At 36.1% G+C, this 18,338-nt stretch overlaps 1 protein-coding gene across 3 annotated transcripts in view; it reads right to left on the reverse strand.

The window, feature by feature from the left end:
- LOC110286769 (Scm polycomb group protein like 2) overlaps window positions 1-18,338 on the reverse strand; it is a 126,435-nt gene that overhangs the window by 37,744 nt on the left and 70,353 nt on the right. For all 3 annotated transcript variants that reach the window (XM_085837928.1, XM_085837927.1, XM_085837926.1), the window contains exons 10-16: window positions 15,759-15,833; window positions 15,353-15,427; window positions 11,816-11,899; window positions 9,914-9,997; window positions 3,799-3,882; window positions 2,488-2,571; window positions 1,011-1,133 (exon numbers count right to left, since the gene is read on the reverse strand). In XM_085837928.1, coding sequence (XP_085694054.1) covers window positions 1,011-1,133; window positions 2,488-2,571; window positions 3,799-3,882; window positions 9,914-9,997; window positions 11,816-11,899; window positions 15,353-15,427; window positions 15,759-15,833 — 609 coding nt within the window. The remainder of the gene's footprint in view (window positions 1-1,010; window positions 1,134-2,487; window positions 2,572-3,798; window positions 3,883-9,913; window positions 9,998-11,815; window positions 11,900-15,352; window positions 15,428-15,758; window positions 15,834-18,338) is intronic.

An 18,338-nucleotide genomic window follows, 5' to 3' on the forward strand; every position in this document is an offset into this window, starting at 1 on the left:
TCTGTGCTTGAAATGCCATGGTTACTGAAGAATCTACAATCTCTAATTTACTTATGTCAGCATAGTCTCTAAATTCAATGGAAAAACACTGTCCTTACACCCAAAGGTAAATGTATTCTTCACTGTTCACCCTGAAAACTTTTCTTTGCAACAGACAGAAACCTTTGCAGGAAACTGCAACCAATCCTAGCAGAGAGTGAAGAAGCCTAAATAGAATGGATATAATCTACAGGAAATTCCTGCCTAAAAGGTAAGGACCAGGAAGTGGGAAAAAGATTAGAAAGAACCAGAGTGTCAGGAAGTTTGTTCTATGACTCTGTCACCCAGTAAAATACAGAGCAACACATACAATCCCATCAACACTACCCAATCTGAGCTGAACAAAAATGAGAGCAATAAATATACACACTGGACAGAGAAAAGCATGTGAGGTCTTAACCCTAGACTAAAAAGCATATAACACAGAAGAGATTTAGGAAGGAAGTGAAGGGAATATCCAGGGAAAAACACACCAATTCAGGGTAAGGTGCCACCACCAACCCAGACAAAATAACACATAAATATGTGCATGCACATGCCTGCACACACATACACACACACACCCTAAAATAGACTGAAGAGGTGATAGGTAAGAATGAAAAAAATATATATATATATATACATACACACATACAGAAATATTTTTAAATGCAAATATGAACTGTGAGAAGAGAGGACATGAATTAGGAGAAAGGAAAGAGATCAATGGGAGACATTTGATGAATAAAGGATGAAATTAGATCTTATTAAGGAAAAAAAATCTAATTCTCCAATAAAATGAACTTTTTATATGAGAAAAATTTGACTTAGCACAGTTTAATTTCTAACCATTTACCATTGTGCTGCTTTTTGCATTTTTTTCCTTAGGGGAAAAATGAGATTTTTCTAATAGAAAACTCTGTACTAGTTTTAGACACAGCAAATAAATAATAGTAATGTACACTGATACATAGAAGAACAAAAGCAATCACCTGGGGCATCTCCTTGATCTGAAAAAAGTCTGGGTTCACCTGGGGCATCTCCTTGATCTGCAAAAAGTCTGGGTTCTTCAGTCCAAGGTGTGGTGGCTGTTTTGCCCTTGCGTTTTTTCTCAGCTTTATTGATGTATGAAATGAAAAGCAAAAATTATTCACATGTAAAGCTAAAATACTTTGTTTAATCCACAATGTTTTCCCAAAACTAAACCTTATATACTACTCTGCACATGCTCTAATAAAGCCTTGTCATAATATAGACTATCATCACCACGTTCACACCGTATGTATGTCACGATACTCATCAGTTACACTTGGATTTGAGACTCAGCTCAACAAGAGGGAGAACATGCCTGCTATGGGGAACAGAGCTAATGACTCTGGGTTTGTAATGCCATGGTTACTGAAGGATCTACAAACAGTAGTACTCTACCCCAGCATAATCCCTAAAAAGAATGTATAAACACTATCCTTATACCCAAAGACAAGTGGAGTCTTTACTCTTCTTCAAAAAAATTGTAATTTGCAAAAGACAGAGATGATTGCAGGAAACAACAACCAATCAAAGGCTACAGTTGTGATTCCCAATCAGAATGGATATATCTACAGAACATTACTATACCTAAGGTAAGGCTCAGGGAATCCTGCTCAAGAAGTGGCAGAAAGACTGGAAAGAGTCAGAGAGTTGGAGAGATTGTTCCAAGACTGGCTCCTAGTAATATCAAGAGCAGTACATAAAATCCCACCAACACTTCTTCCAAAATGTGAGCTGAACAAAAATGACAACAATCCATGTACAAGCTGGACAAAGAAAAAGGCATGTGATGCCTCAACCCAACACAAAGGACTATACCAATGGAGGAAAGCTGGGAAAGAGAGAGTTGGGAATAAGCAGGGAAAAGTACACTGATAATGGAAAGGTCTACAAATCAAGAAAGAAATACATAAACACCAAAACAAGTAAACACACACATATGTACACATTTGTGAATATATGCATATGTGTATGTGTACATATGTGTATACATACACACACACACACACACACACACACACACACACACACACACACACACATATATAGAGAGAGGGAGAGTTTGTACAGGTTATATGTAAGAATATATGTGTATGTATATATTCTTAAATTCAAGCAAAAATTATGAGAAAAGAGCCATAAAAGGGGAAGAAAAAGAGAGGGAATCAATGAGAGATTTTGGAAGGAAGAAAGGATAGGGAGAAAAGTTGAAATTAAATCATAATCAGTATAAAATCCAATTCTCCAATAGGATCAAATTATTATGAGACAAATTTGATTGAGCAAAGTGAAAATTTCTGCCAATTTATCATTTTAATTCTTCTTGAATTTGTTTTCTTAGAAAGATAGTTTCCCCTGAAAACATTACACTCTTATTAAATGTACAGAATATATACTGTGAGTAATATAGATTTTTAAAAAACATAACAAAGCAATCACCTGGGGCAGCTCCTTGATCTGCAAAAAGTCTGGGTTCCTCAGTCCAAGGTGTGGTGGCTGTTTTGCCCTTGCGTTTTTTCTTAGCTTTATTCATGTATGAAATGAAAAGCAAAAATTATTCACATGTAAAGTGAGAACACTTTGTTTAATCCACTATGCTTTCCCAATAATAAAGCTTATATACTACACTTCAATGGTCTAATAAAGACTTGTCACAACATAGGCTATCACCATGTTCATGTGATATGTCACAATTCCCATCATTTACACTGTACTTGGAGGGAGAGCATGCCTGCTACTGGAAACACAGCTAATGACTCTGTGCTTGAAATGCCATGGTTACTGAAGAATCTACAATCTCTAATTTACTTATGTCAGCATAGTCTCTAAATTCAATTGAAAAACACTGTCCTTACACCCAAAGGTAAATGTATTCTTCACTGTTTACCCTGAAAGCTTTTCTTTGCAACAGACAGAAACCTTTGCAGGAAACTGCAACCAATCCTAGCAGAGAGTGAAGAAGCCTAAATAGAATGGATATAATCTACAGGAAATTCCTGCCTAAAAGGTAAGGACCAGGAAGTGGGAAAAAGATTAGAAAGAACCAGAGTGTCAGGAAGTTTGTTCTATGACTCTGTCACCCAGTAAAATACAGAGCAACACATACAATCCCATCAACACTACCCAATCTGAGCTGAACAAAAATGAGAGCAATAAATATACACACTGGACAGAGAAAAGCATGTGAGGTCTTAACCCTAGACAAAAAAGCATATAACACAGAAGAGATTTAGGAAGGAAGTGAAGGGAATATCCAGGGAAAAGCACACCAATTCAGGGTAAGGTGCCACCACCAACCCAGACAAAATAACACATAAATTTGTGCATGCAAATGCGTGCACACACACACACCCATACCCTAAAGTAGACTGAAGAGGTGATAGGTAAGAATGAAAAAAAAAATATATATATATATACATACACACATACAGAAATATTTTAAATGCAAATCTGAACTGTGAAAAGAGATTACATAAATTAGGAGAAAGGAAAGAGACATTTGACGGAATAAAGGACAAAATTAAATAATAATAAGGAAAAATCTAATTCTCCAATAAAATGAACTTTTTATAAGAGAAAAATTTACTTTGCACAGTTTAATTTCTAACAATTTACAATTGTGCTGCTTTTTGCAATTTTTTCCTTAGGGAAAAAAAGAGATTTTTCTAATAGAAAACACTGTACTACTTTTAGACACAGCAAATAAATAATAATAATGTACACTGATACATAGAAGAAGAAAGCAATCACCTGGGGCATCTCCTTGATCTGGGAAAAGTCTGGGTTCCTCAGTCCAAGGTGTGGTGGCTGTTTTGTCTTTACGTTTTTTCTCAGCTTTATTCATGTATGAAATGAAAAGCACAATTTATTCACATGTAAAGTGAGAACACTTTGTTTAATCCACTATGCTTTCCCAATAATAAAGCTTATATACTATACTTCAGTGGTCTAATAAAGACTTGTAACAACATAGGCTATCACCATGTTCATGTGATATGTCACAATTCCCATCATTTACACTGTACTTGGAGGGAGAGCATGCCTGCTACTGGAAACACAGCTAATGACTCTGTGTTTGAAATGCCATGGTTACTGAAGAATCTACAAACTCTAATTTACTTATTTCAGCATAGTCTCTAAAATCAATGGAAAAACACTGTCCTTACACCCAAAGGTAAATGTATTCTTCACTGTTCACCCTGAAAACTTTTCTTTGCAACAGACAGAAACCTTTGCAGGAAACTGCAACCAATCCGAGCAGAGAGTGAAGAAGCCTAAATAGAATGGATATAATCTACAGAACATCTCTGGCTAAATGGTAGGCACATTTCTCAAGAGGTGATGAAGATTGAAAAGGGTCAAAGAGAGTCAGGGAGTTTGCTCTTGTACTATCAAGAGCAATACATAAAATCCCACCAACATTACTGTCCAAATGTGAGCTGAAGAAAAATGAACCCATATGTATACAAACTGGACAGAGAATAGCCCACAAATCTTCAATACTGCATAAAGAACTCTAAAAGACGGAGGAAAATTGGCAAAGGGCGTGGTGGGAATAGCCAGTGAAGAACACACTGCACTGTATTTAAACTCTCACCCAAGGAATACTGAATGGCTGAGAAGTACCTGAAAAGAATGTTCAGCATTCTTAATCATCAGGGAAGTGCAAATCAAAACAACCCTGAGATTCTGCCTCACACCAGTCAGAATGGCTAAGATCAAAAATTCAGGTGACAGCAGATGCTGGTGAGGATGTGGAGAAAGAGGAACACTCCTCCATTGTTGGTGGGATTGCAAGCTTGTACAACCACTCTGGAAATCAGTCTGGCGGTTCCTTAGAAAATTGGACAGAGTACTACTGGAGGATCCAGCAATACCTCTCCTGGGCATATATCCAGAAGATGTCCCAACCGGTAAAAAGGACACATGCTCAACTATGTTCATAGCAGCCTTATTTATAATAGCCAGAAGCTGGAAAGAACCCAGATGCCCCTCAACAGAGGAATGGATACAGAAAATGTGGTACATTTACATAATGGAGTCCTACTCAGCTATTAAAAAGAATGAATTTATGAAATTCCTAGGCAAATGGATGGACCTGGAGAGTATCATCCTGAGTGAGGTAACACAATCACAAAAGAACTCACACGATATGTACTCACTGATAAGTGGATATTAGCCCAGAAACTTAGAATACCCAATATACAAGATACAATTTGCAAACACAGGAAACTCAAGAAGAACGAAGACCAAAGTGTGGACACTCTGCCCCTCTCTAGCTGTATATGTATCAGATGATGGCCTAGTCGTCCATCATTGGAAAGAGAGGCCCCTAGGTCTTGCAAACTTTATATGCCTCAGTACAAGGGAACGCCAGGGACAAGAAGTGGGAGTGAGTGGGTAGGGGAATGGGGGGGAGGGTGTGGGGGACTTTTGGGGTAGCATTGGAAATGTAAATGAAGAAATACCTAAGTTTAAAAAAAGCATCCATGAAATCATGCATGCAATTGTTATTATAATCAGAACATGTTGTATTTATTAACTATGTATATACATAGATATTCTTGCATATAAGCACTATTAGTAGAAAAGAGGTCATACAATTGGCAGTGAGAAATGAGGGTTATATGGTAGTTTCAGATGTAGGGAAGCGTATAAGAAAGGTTGAAAAATTATAATCTAAAGATAAAATGACAATTTTCTGTTTTAAAACATGAAAAATACTATAATCAGTAAGCAATTTAATTCTCCAAAAGGATAGACTTGTTAGAATAATCAGATAATTTGAATTACTACAGTGAACATTTCTATTAATTTATTATTGTGCTAATTCTTGTACTTGTTTTTTATAAATTGAAAACTAGTCTTGTAATTCATTACAGCATTATTCAACATAAAGCAAACATTTGAATTTGAAGAGCAGGGTGGGTATATAATAGATTCTGAAGAAAAGAAAATGAGGGAAAAAAGGTCGATATTAAATTACCTCAACAAAGAACGTTTCTTTAAACCTAGAAGAGCTTATAATCAGGAAACCATCTAATTCTCAAAAAAGAAGATCTTATTAGAATACCCAGCTAATTTGAATTTGCATGTGAAAAGTATCTATCAATTTATCACTAAGCTACTTTTTCCATATTTTCTTAAAATGAAAAAGTCTTTCCTTCTGAAAAAAAAATCACACTATTATCCAATATACAGGAATCATCTTTTAAGTCAGTATAGATGAAGAAAGCAACACAATCACTTAGGGCTTCTGCTTCTTCTTCAAAAGATGTGGCCTGATCTTTCCAAGGTTTGGTAACTCTTTTTACCTTTGTTTTTTTCTCAACTTTGTAGTGTTATGAAATGAAAAACAAAAATAATGTACATTAAAAGCTCCAACATATTATGTTGTGTATATATATACCAAATAATAAAGGCTCTAAGCATTACGTATACACTCTACTATACTGTTGTCATAAGTCTCAGGTGATATGCAGCTTTAACACATGCTCAACTAGAAGCTAAATTTAGACAATTTTAATATTTTGGATGATGATTGATTGTCATGTTAATTTTGACTATGTCCACAGCAAATAGAGAAACCAATTAGATATTTCAGTATCAACACTTTAACAAGATTCTTATAAAAAAAATGAAGCTTACATAGTAAAATCTATTAATTCTAAATAAACTAGCTTTTGAAGGAGAGATATGAAGGACATAAACATATTCAATGCTCAACTACGTTTGCTTGGGGTGTTTTATGTTACAAATGTAAGAGTAGTCCGTCTACTTCCTTGCTTTTTCCATATTCAAACATATGCATACATTTAACTCACAATATTAAATACAAATATCAAAAATGTTTGCAACTTTTTGACATCCAACTTTTACGTTTTACCAAGGAAACAGTCTATCCTGGGCTATCAGGGCAAACATAACATTTTACTGCCACTATAACCAAGTCACCTATTTACAGCCAGCTTCTTATTTTATTTTTAACAACAACTTTATAGTCCACATTTAAGACTTTCCTTAATTTTTAATGTCACTAGTAATATCATTCACATTACTTAGTTCTTCTTATACAATAGCCCTGTCATCATTTTCAGGATTTTAATCACTGATACCTCATCATTTTCATATGTTCATTAAAGACTCCAGCTAAGGCCCTGAAATGGTTATTCTTGGCAATTTCTGGAACTCCTCTATCTCCAACACTAGTTTTCCTTTTTCTACCTTCAACTCCCATATTTGCTATCTTTAGTTTCAGACCAATTGATCTTGTTTTACAATCTCACTGCTAGGTTTATCCAGTTTCACTCTATTTTCATCCAAATCATTTGGTTTCTTCTAGTTTTGCTCTGCTCCTAATGTGATTTGCCTTATACTCAACTGGCCGCTTCTAATAGTTGTACATGAAGTATCACTTCTGCTATTACCCTTAATTAGGGAATCAGCTCCTACCTCCAAGTCACACTCATCAACTGTTTTTAAATAAATAGCAACAGAATAAATATTAGCAATTTTGTTCTGTAAAGAGCTAGACAGTAAGCATTGTGAAGGCAACCATATGGTTGCTGTGTCACATATTTTTCTTTACTTTAAAAAGCAAAAGAACTCAAAATTAGAGAACATATAAACCAATCACATCACATAACTACATGGACTGGTTATGATTTATAATATCGACTCTGACATCTATGGAGGAATCCATGTTGCATTTGATTTTTAAATATATTTCTTTGCTATAATGTTTTCTCTTGGTTAAGTTCCTACCTCTATCCCTTTCTGCTCCATTGAGCAAAAGATCCAAAGCTCAACTTTAGTAGATTAAAGGCTTTCTCTGTAAATGACCTTAAGCATTATATTACATCATCTTCAAATATTCCTGGGTGGTGATGGGGATAGTTCAGCATTAGGAGTGCTTGTTGCTGCCCTCCCTGAAGAAGAATTCACTCCTAACACTTATCAAGTGTTAACCACAGATGGAGGATCTAAGGCACCATTCTGCCTTGAGGACACCTGCATGTTTAGTACAAAACATACATGTAGAAATAGGTAAGTACCCCTAGAGCTCCCAGAACTAAACTACCAACAAAAGAGTACACATGGAGGTACCCATGGCTCCAGCCCCATATGTAGCAGAGGATGGCCTTGTCTGGCATTAATGGGAGGAGAGGTCTTTGGTCCTGGGAAGGCTCGATGTCCCAGTGTAGGGGAATGCCAGGGCCAGGAAGCAGGAGTGGGTGTGTTGGGGAGCAGGGGGAGGGGGGAGAGGGGAAGGGGGAGTGGGGAAGGGATGGGGGTTTTCAGAGGGGAAACAGGGAAAGGGATAACATTTGAAATGCAATTAAAGAAAATATCTAATTAAAAAGAAACAGATATAGATTAATAAAAATAAACATCATCTTATGGTCCTCACTCCTCCATATGCAAATCAAAATATCCGTACTAAGAATTCAAAACTTTAGCTGTGCTGGCTAGTTTTTTGCTGACTTGACATAATTTTCTCAATTGAGAAAATACCTCCAAAGTTTACAGTATAGGCAAGACTGTAGGGCATTTTATTAATTGGACTGTCAGTGGTACCACTCCTAGGCTGGTGGTCTTGGGTTCTGTAAGAGGGCTGAGAAAACCATGTCAAGCAAGCCAGGAAGCAGCACTCCCCCAATATCCGCTACATTGACTCCTGCCTTGTTTGAGTTCCTGTCCTGACTTCCTTCAAAGATGAACAGTAAATGTGGAAGAATAAGCCAAATAAGCCCTTTCCTTTCCAAGTTGCTTTGGTCATGGTGTTTTATCACAGCATTAGAAACTCTATGACACAAGTTTTAAAGATGATTAATGACCTCAAAAGTGTTTTCAAATAAAACTTCTTTAGAGAATCTTCTTTAAGTAAATGGTAATTAGCAAAGAGACCTGCAATTGGTCAAGCTTCATAGACTGAGAAACATTGGAATACCTAACCTTGAATGGGCTGTCTATATCACATCCTTCCCTTCAAAGCTCAGGTAATTATGTGGAAAAGCAGGCAGAAAGATCAAGGCAGGAGGACTTCTCTCAGATAACATTTCTCACAAACAGAGAAGATGGATATAAGAAAGAACTCAGAAAGACCACAACAGACTACACATGTCTTGCATAAGCTCATGCCTCAAAAAACCCCAGCATAAAGGAGGGAAAGTGGACAAATTCTCATCCTAGGTAAGAATTCATAGTTGTTAGAAAAAGAAAAATCAGTTTTCTTGAATGGAGTAATACTAAGTACATAAACCACACACTAAGACAGGCAACATGCTCAAAAGTAGTAGTTTAATACAAACCAGACTTCTAGGGTTTTTTCGAGACAGGGTTTCTCTGTATAGTCCTGGCTGTCCTGGACTTTGTAGACCAGGCTGGCCTCGAACTTAGAAATCTGCCTGCCTCTGCCTCCCAAGTGCTGGGATTAAAGGCGTGGGCCACCACTGCCCGGCTCATTTTTAAGAGAGAAAGAACATTATGTTAGAGTGGTATGAAACACAATTTGAAAGAATTGGGGGGAAGGAAAAGAGTATGATCAAAATACATTGCATGAAATTTTCAAAAAATGAATGAAAGCATTAAACAAAGAAAAATAAAATAATTTTAAACAATGCCATGTAGGTGAAAATTTAAATACATTAGAATTTCATAAAGTCAAGAAATAGCCTAATTCCACACCTGCAAATGGCTTTTATTAAAATGACCAGCAACTTTGAACTAGGATAGTGAAAAATTCATTTATCATTGGGCTACTTTCTGTATTTGCTTCCTTAAAACAGAAAAGTCTTTCCTTCTGAAATACCACACTATTATTCAATGTACAAGAATCATCTTGCAAATAGAGAAAAACATTCACCTGGGGCTACTTGGACATCTCTTCCTGGTCTGGCTTCATCTTCCAAAGGTTGGGTGAATCCTCTGCCCCTGGGTTTTTTCCCAGCTTTGTTGAGGCATGAAATGAAAAATAAAAAGTATGGAAATTTACAGCTAGAACTCATCATGTTCCTGTATGTGTATCAAATATTAAAGTTTATTGTCATAAAATGTATACTCTCCTAAAGTGCTGTCATAGAAAGGCTACCATCATGCTCATAGGATATAGTTTCTAGGTGCCTGGTATTTCAGTTTAGATAATTTTAACCACCTGATTATGTTTTTAAGTGTTAATAATTTAAAAAAGAAATATCAGCATCGATGGATTCAAAACCAATACTAATTATAATTAAAAATTATTTGCAAGTAGAGAGATAACTCCCACACATACACACTCCAAACTAAAATATTAACTTTTTGAAGGCTTTATATATTTTAAGTTGAAACTGTATACTGCTTTGTTTGTTCAGTACCCAAAGACCATACAGTCTGCATAAACAGGACTTGTGATAGCACAAATCCCATCTTTCTACAGCCTTTTTATTCCACTTCTGCTACTCACCAAAAAGGACATAGTCCATCTTCAGTTGCCAGGGTAAATGTTAGATCATTTAACTGTCATCATAACTTTATCCCTCATTTACAACTAATTTACTATTCCAATGGAACCTTCAACACTAGTAGCAATGAAGCACAGTGCTGAAAGGTGCTATACAGACTACCAGAGAGGAAAAGGGATCAGTCTGGGATCACCGATTAATCCTGTGACTTACAACATACACTGCTGCAATAGCTACATCTGTTAAGAGAAAAAGCTATCATATTTACAATTTGGAATTAGGGCCTACTCCATGATATGGAAGCCATACCAGACCCTGGTTATGTGAGTAAGATCCTAAGACTTAGTGAAAAACCCACTAGTTTGACTCTGCTAACACAGTAATAAAAACCACTCCTAAAGACTTATTATACACATGCTCTTTTTGCAGTGGATGGTAATTAATACAGGGACCAACAGCTAGACAAGCTTTAGCAAGTGATTTTGGATTGTTGTACCCTAAATAGGACATCTGTATCATTCTGCTCCCTTCAAGGCTCAAAAATCTATGTGGAAGAGGAGGCGGAAAGATTCTAGCCAGAGGTAGAAAAGGACTTCCATCAGACATTTTCCCAGAAACAACAGAATAGACAAACTTATGAACTCAGAAGGACTCCAACTGACTCTACAAGAGTAGTATAAGCTCAAACCTGACAAATTATCAGCCTGGTTGAGGGAAATTGGGCACAAATCCCAGTCCTCACAAACTGATTCACAATTAATAGCTTCTAGGAAAAGGAAATTCAGTTTTCTTCAATGAAGTAACACTTTTCATGTATATCAACCACACTCCAAAGCAGGCTTCGTGTTCAAAAATGAATGGTTAACAAAAGTCATACTCTCATTCTTTTACGTTCTTTATATTTTGTTTTTAGAGAAACAACATGAAGTTTACTGTATAGGATGGAAAGAAGACAATTTGAGGGGAGTTAGGGGAAAAGGGAAATATGATGAAAAATTGTATGTAATTTTCAAAGAAAAATTAAAATAATTAAACACAGAAAAATACTCTTTAACCAAAAGTGCTATGAAATCAAAGTTTTATATATGGTACGTTTCATTTTCTAGACTGAAGACAATGGTCTAAATCTCTCCAAACAGTAGGCTTTTATTAGAACAAACAGCAATGCTGGAGTAGCACAGTAAAAATTTCTAGCAGGTTATCAATGGACTAGTTTCTATATTTATTTCTTTAAAACAGAAAAGAGTCTTTACTTCTGAAACACTATGCCACATTATTCAATATAGAGGAAATAACTTCCAAATCAAAATAGACAAAGCAATCACCTGGGGCTCCTTGGTCATGTTTCCCAGGTCTGGTTTCATCTTGTCTAGGTGTGATGAATCCTCTGCCCTTGGGTTTTTTCCAACCTTTGTTGGAAATGAAAAGTAATATATAAAAATGGTTCCCATTTAAATTTAAAACACATTATGCTCAGGTATGGATTTCAAATAAAACTTCCTATAATGAAACACAGACTCTCTTATGTTGTCATGAAAAAAAAAAAGGCTACTATGATGCTCACATGATACACAGTTTCAGTTGCCTGGCAAACTAATTTAGACAATTTCAATGCTTAACATGAAGAATATCTGCCACGTTCATTGTGTTAATCGTCATAGTTTTAAATAGAGAGATATTTTAAATAAATATATCAACACCTTCAGAATTTGGTTATGAAATAAAAGGGTTTTAAATAGCAAAATATCAATTCTAAATTAAAAATAATTTACAGGGTAAGAGATGAAACAGAAATAAGCATGTACATACCCTAATATAACTGTGTTCAAAGAGTAACTACTATCATTTTGTGGGCTCTATTTCATAAGTTAAAACAATCTGTAATTTTACTGTTGTGCTTAAAGGTATTCATAAATGGGGCAAATAACAACTATACCATCTTTTTACAGCATTTTTATTGTACTGCTACTCACCAGAAATGATGTAATCTATCATTAGTTACTAGGACAAATATAAGATCATTTAATTTTGGCCAAAACTGTATACTTATAACTTCAACTCTATATACAAGACTCTTCATATTTCATTTCTAACTTCGTTACACTCCACATTTAAAACTCCCAATTTAAAGAACTCTTGAAATGTTTTTCATTTTATTCATATCATCATTAAAGATTCCAGCTAACACCCTGAAGTGGTTTTTCTTGGCAATTCCTAAACTCTTCTATCTCCAATACAAAGGTGTCTTTTCGTTCACTTTCAACTCCCTTACTTACTATCTTTAGTTTCAGACCAACTGATCATGTTTTACACACTCTTTGCAAAGTTTAGCCATAGCTTCCTGTTTTCATCTAATCCATTAGGTTTCTTCCTCTACTCTTGATGAAGCTTGCATTCAACTGTCCACTTCAATCAATGCCTCTAAATAATATCCTATCCTTCAACATTCCTGAGCATGAGTCAGCTCTCACCTCCAAGTCATTGCATCAAAACCAATTTTATCATACAGCTTTGTGGGAGATATATGGTTCACTCTCTGTAACATACATGGAAATCTCAATAGGAGAGTGTCAGTTGTAACTGATTTCTAAGTAGTTTCATACAATGTTTGATTCTGCTTAAGTCCCCACCTCTATCTCTCTCTTCTCAACTAATCAAAGCATTCAACACTAGTCTTTATAGGAAAGCAGACTAAAGGCTGTCTTTGGGAATGACTTGAGTTATTCCAATTATACCATCTTAAAACTCTGCTTAGGGCTGATTAAGATACTAAGAGGTAAGATGACTTGCTTCCCTTCCAGAAGACTGGAGTTCACTTCTAACACCCATATCAAATGAATCACAACTAACTGCCTGCAACTCCGGCTCCAGAAATATTCAACACCCTCTTCTATCCTCTAGGGATACATGCAAAACACACACACACACACACACACACACACACACACACACACGACCCCAAAGAGTTAAATGGTAAAATAATTCAGAATCCCAGATTAATGATCTCTAATTTGATCTAATGAACAGAAGAATAAATTCACATACTCCGTTCAGAGATAGGATAAGAAACAGCAACTTATATAGAAAATAAAACCAAGAGTGATTCTGAATAAAAAGTGCCAAGCAAAGTAAACAAAATAAATCAAAATTTAAAACCCAGCTGACAACAGGTCCCAGGCAGAAATGAGGAAGAGATATAGATCTGAATAAAGTCTCTGAGTGCAGCAGGTTGTACAACCAAGGACTTTGAGTGTCACACCTCGTATTTTTTGGTGGGGGGGTGGTGTGGACTGAATTACAAGTTCCATAATTCATTTCTGAATAAGGAAAAGAACCTGCAACAAACTCAATGGCCATAGGAATACTTAAAAGATGAATCATGCATACCAACAAAAAATAATACACATAATGAATGGGGTGGGGCTGGCTTTAAGAAAAGAGATAAAATTGTGGGGGAGGGATATCTAACAAGGAAAGCCTTTACAAATGTTGTATGAAAACCTACTGCAATAGAAATTCTTGAAAATAGGTATACTAAAATAGTTAATATGGAGTGACCACATAATAGAGGGACACCTGCCCCCTCCAAGACATCATTTGTTACCCAATAAAATCCAGACTTAGAATGGGTTATCACTTTCTAAAGTGGTCAATAGTGCCGCATAGACTTCTCCCCTAACACTACAGGCCACTGGTAATGCTACTGGTTCCTTGCTAAAACATGGCAGTAAGATCTCAAGGTAGTTTTAATTTGGGGAATGCACCACAAACTTACATAATACATCATGCAAAAACTTAAATGGTGCTGAACTGGAAGATTTACCCTTACTATCTATGTTTCATAGTGTCATAAAGTACTACACACTATCAGAAGTACAAAGGATTCATCAATTTGACTCACACACTAACCTTGTGCTGTTCAAAATTGAGTTTCCTGCAAAATATACTGGTGCAAAACTAGCACAGATGTTATGGGATTAACACAGCACTTTTTGACTAGATTTAAAGCTCACACCATTAGATGAACCCCATACTTGACACTGTTAATTGGGCAAGAATCTATAATTAGATGGGTCCAAGGCCTTAAGGGAAACCATACTATGATTCTACTGAATGAACATAAAAATAAAATGACTCCTATGATAGACTGCTATACTCATTGATCAGTGGTTCATTCAAGCATCACCAGAGACTCTCCTTACAGTAGTTAGTAGTTAAAACAGTGACCTATGAGTAGACGACATACACAGAACAAGAGACTGCAGTGTTCAACCTTAAATGAGATGTCTGTTTCAAAGCCCTCCCCTCAAGACTCAGGAATCTATATCAAAGAGCAGGCAGAAAGAGTTAGTTGAACTAGAGCTGGAAAAAGACTTCCATCAAACAACGTTTTTAAAAACACAACAAAGTAGATGCACATGCCTTTTACAAATTCAAGCCTGACAAAATCCTAGAATGGAGTGGAGAAATGGGCACAGTCCCACCCCTATCTAAGAATTGATAGCTGTTGGGAAAAGGAAAGTCCGTTTTATTCAATGTAGTAACACTGAATATACCAACCATTAATAAATAAAAGCATAAAGCAAAAATAATTCAAATCAATATTACCACAAAAATGAAAATTTACAGACAGAAAAATTTCATATGATCAAAAATAGTATAATTCTCCAAAAGGATGCTTTAAAACAACCAGAAGCATTGGACGAGAACACTAAACATTTGTGGCAATTTATCATTGGGCTGCTTTCTATAGACTTTCATGAAACTGAAGTGTCTTTCCTTCTGAAACATTACACTATTATTCAGTGTGTAGTAATTACCTTATAAATCAATATAGAAAATAAAAAAATAAAAGCAATCACCTCCTCGGCAATCTTTCAAACTTCTGTTTTCATCTCCAAAAGTAAATACACTGGTCCCAGGTTCTTCTGCAGCTTCTTGGAAGGATAAAATAAAATAATAAAAGTGATGAATATTAAAAGAATTATGTTCTTTTATATATGCCAAATAATAAAGCTTTTCTTATAATAAAACACAGAATCCCCTATAGTGTTGTCAACAAAAGGCTAGCATCATGCTCAAGTGATATGCAGCTACCAGTTGCCTGCTAGTCCAATTCTGACAACTTTCGTACTATCTGCAAGGAATATTTGCCAGGACATTTGTGTCTAATATCAATAGTTTAACAAGAGAAATATTGTGCAATCAATCCCTTCACAATTTCAGTATTAGAAAAAAACTGATTTTACTTAGAAAACAGAACTATACCTCCTTGGCAATCTTTCACTGTTTTGTTTTCATCTCCAAAAGTAGATACACTGGTCCCAGGTTCTTCTGCAGCTTCTTGGAAGTATAAAATAAAAAAATAAAAATGATGTACATTAAAAGTAAAAACATATTATGTTCTTTTATATATGCCAAATAATAAAGCATTTCTTATAATAAAACACAGAATCCCCTATAGTGTTGTCAAAAAAAAAAAAAAAGGCTACCATCATGCTCAAGTTGCCTGCTAGTCCAATTCTGACAACTTTAGTATTATCTGCAAGGAATACTTGCCAGGACATTTGTGTCTAATATCAATAGTTTAACAAGAGAAATATTGTGCAATCAATCCCTTCACAATTTCAGTATTAGAAAAAACTGATTTTACTTAGAAAACAGAAAAAGAACCCAGATGCCCTTCAACAAAGGAATGGATACAGAAAATGTGGTACATTTACACAATGGAGTACTACTCAACTATTAAAAAGAATGAATTTGCCGGGCGTGGTGGCGCACGCCTTTAATCCCAGCACTTGGGAGGCAGAGGCAGGCGGATTTCTGAGTTCGAGGCCAGCCTGGTCTACAGAGTGAGTTCCAGGACAGCCAGGACTACACAGAGAAACCCTGTCTCGAAAAACCAAAAAAAAAAAAAAATAAAATAAAAAAAAAAATAAAAAGAATGAATTTATGAAATTCCTAGGTAAAAGGATGGACCTGGAGGGCATCATCCTGAGTGAGGTAACACAATCACAAAGGAACTCACACAATATGTACTCACTGATAAGTGGATATTAGCCCAAAACTTAGGATACCCAAGATATAAGATACAATTTGCTAAACGCATGAAACTCAAGAAGAATGAAGACCAAAGTGGGGACACTGTGCCCCTTCTTAGAATTGGGAACAAAACATCCATGGAAGGAGATACAGAGACAAAGTTTGGAGCTGTGACGAAAGGATGGACCATCTAGAGACTGCCATATCCAAGGATCCACCCCATAATCAGCTTCCAAACACTGACACCGTTGCATACACTAGCAAGATTTTGCTGAAAGGACCCTGATATAGCCGTCTCTAGTGAGACTACGCCGGGGCCTAGCAAACACAGAAGTGGATGCTCACAGTCAGCTATTGGATGGATCACAGGGCCCCCAATGGAGGAGCTAGAGAAAGTACCCAAGGAGCTAATGGGAACTGCAACCCCATAGGTGGAACATTATTATGAACTAACCAGTACCCCGGAGCTCTTGACTCTAGCTGCATATGTATCAAAAGATGGCCTAGTCGGCCAACACTGGAAAGAGAGGCCCATTGGACACGCAAGCTTTATATGCCCCAGTACAGGGGAACGCCAGGGCCAAAAAAATTGGAATGGGTAGGTATGGAAATGGGGGGGAGGGTAGGGGGGACTTTGGGGATAGCACTGGAAATGTAATTGAGGAAAATATGTAATAAAAATATTAAAAAAAGAAAAAAATAGAAGAAAACAACTATTTCTAAATAAATTTCTTTGCAGGGTGAGATATGAAATATACAAATAGAAATATGTATGTTCCAACCTCAGTTTCTCATTTTTGAGAGTTTTTTTCAAACATACAACAGTCTACAGAATTGCTACTTCTGGATCAAAATAGAACACATATTATAATGTGAATAAAAAAACTTGTCCCACTGGGCAGTGATAGTGCACGCCTTTGATCCCAGCACTCGGGAGGCAGAGGCAGGCTGATCAGTGAATTCTAGTCCAGCCTGGTCTACAAAGTGAATTCCAGGACAGCCAGGGCTATACAGAGAAACCTTGTCTTGAAAGAAACCAAACCAACTGTCCCATCTTTCTGGAACCTTTTTATGCCACTCCTTCTGTTCACAGAGAAGGATGTAGTCTGTATACAGCTACCAGGGCAAATAAAAGATTTTTTAAATTATTTAACAAAACTTAATTGCTACCACAAACTTAGCCTTCACTGACCATAGTTCAACTTTACTCACCAAACTATTACTTCACTTTTAAAAACTGCCTTATACTCCAGGTTCAAAAAGAAAATTCTTTCAAAAATAAAATCATTTAACTGTCAACATAACTTTACCCTGCTTTAACAACAAATTCACCCATATAAACCAGACTTTTTATTTTGAACAACTACCTTCCACTGCCTACTTTATAACAGTGTCCCTTTATCCACATTTCAAGTCCCTTACTTGTTATCTTTAGTTTCACGTGCTCTAATCATGTTTTACACACTCACTTAGAAGTTTGTCCATAATTCTGTCTATTTTCATTCAATCCATTGGGTTTCTTCTGGCTTTGCTCTACACCTGATGCAACTTTTCAAAGTGTTTACCTCTACCAATGAAGTACTCCTTCCTATATCACCCTTGAGCAGTGACTCAGTTACTGCTGCTAACTCACTTTTTCATCTATTTCTCTAGTCATAAACAACAAAATCCAGGTTACCAAAAAAAATTAGACTGTTTTTTTGGAAAGGAGCTAAGACATTCTGGAGACTACATAAGATCTCTATGTCTGTATATTCTTTTTATGCTTTAATAATAAAGCAAAGCCAAACTAACCAAAGAATATAA

The sequence above is a fragment of the Mus caroli genome, unplaced genomic scaffold, assembly GCF_978045245.1.
Source record: "Mus caroli unplaced genomic scaffold, Mus_caroli_1 scaffold_5, whole genome shotgun sequence".
Lineage (NCBI taxonomy): Eukaryota > Metazoa > Chordata > Mammalia > Rodentia > Muridae > Mus > Mus caroli.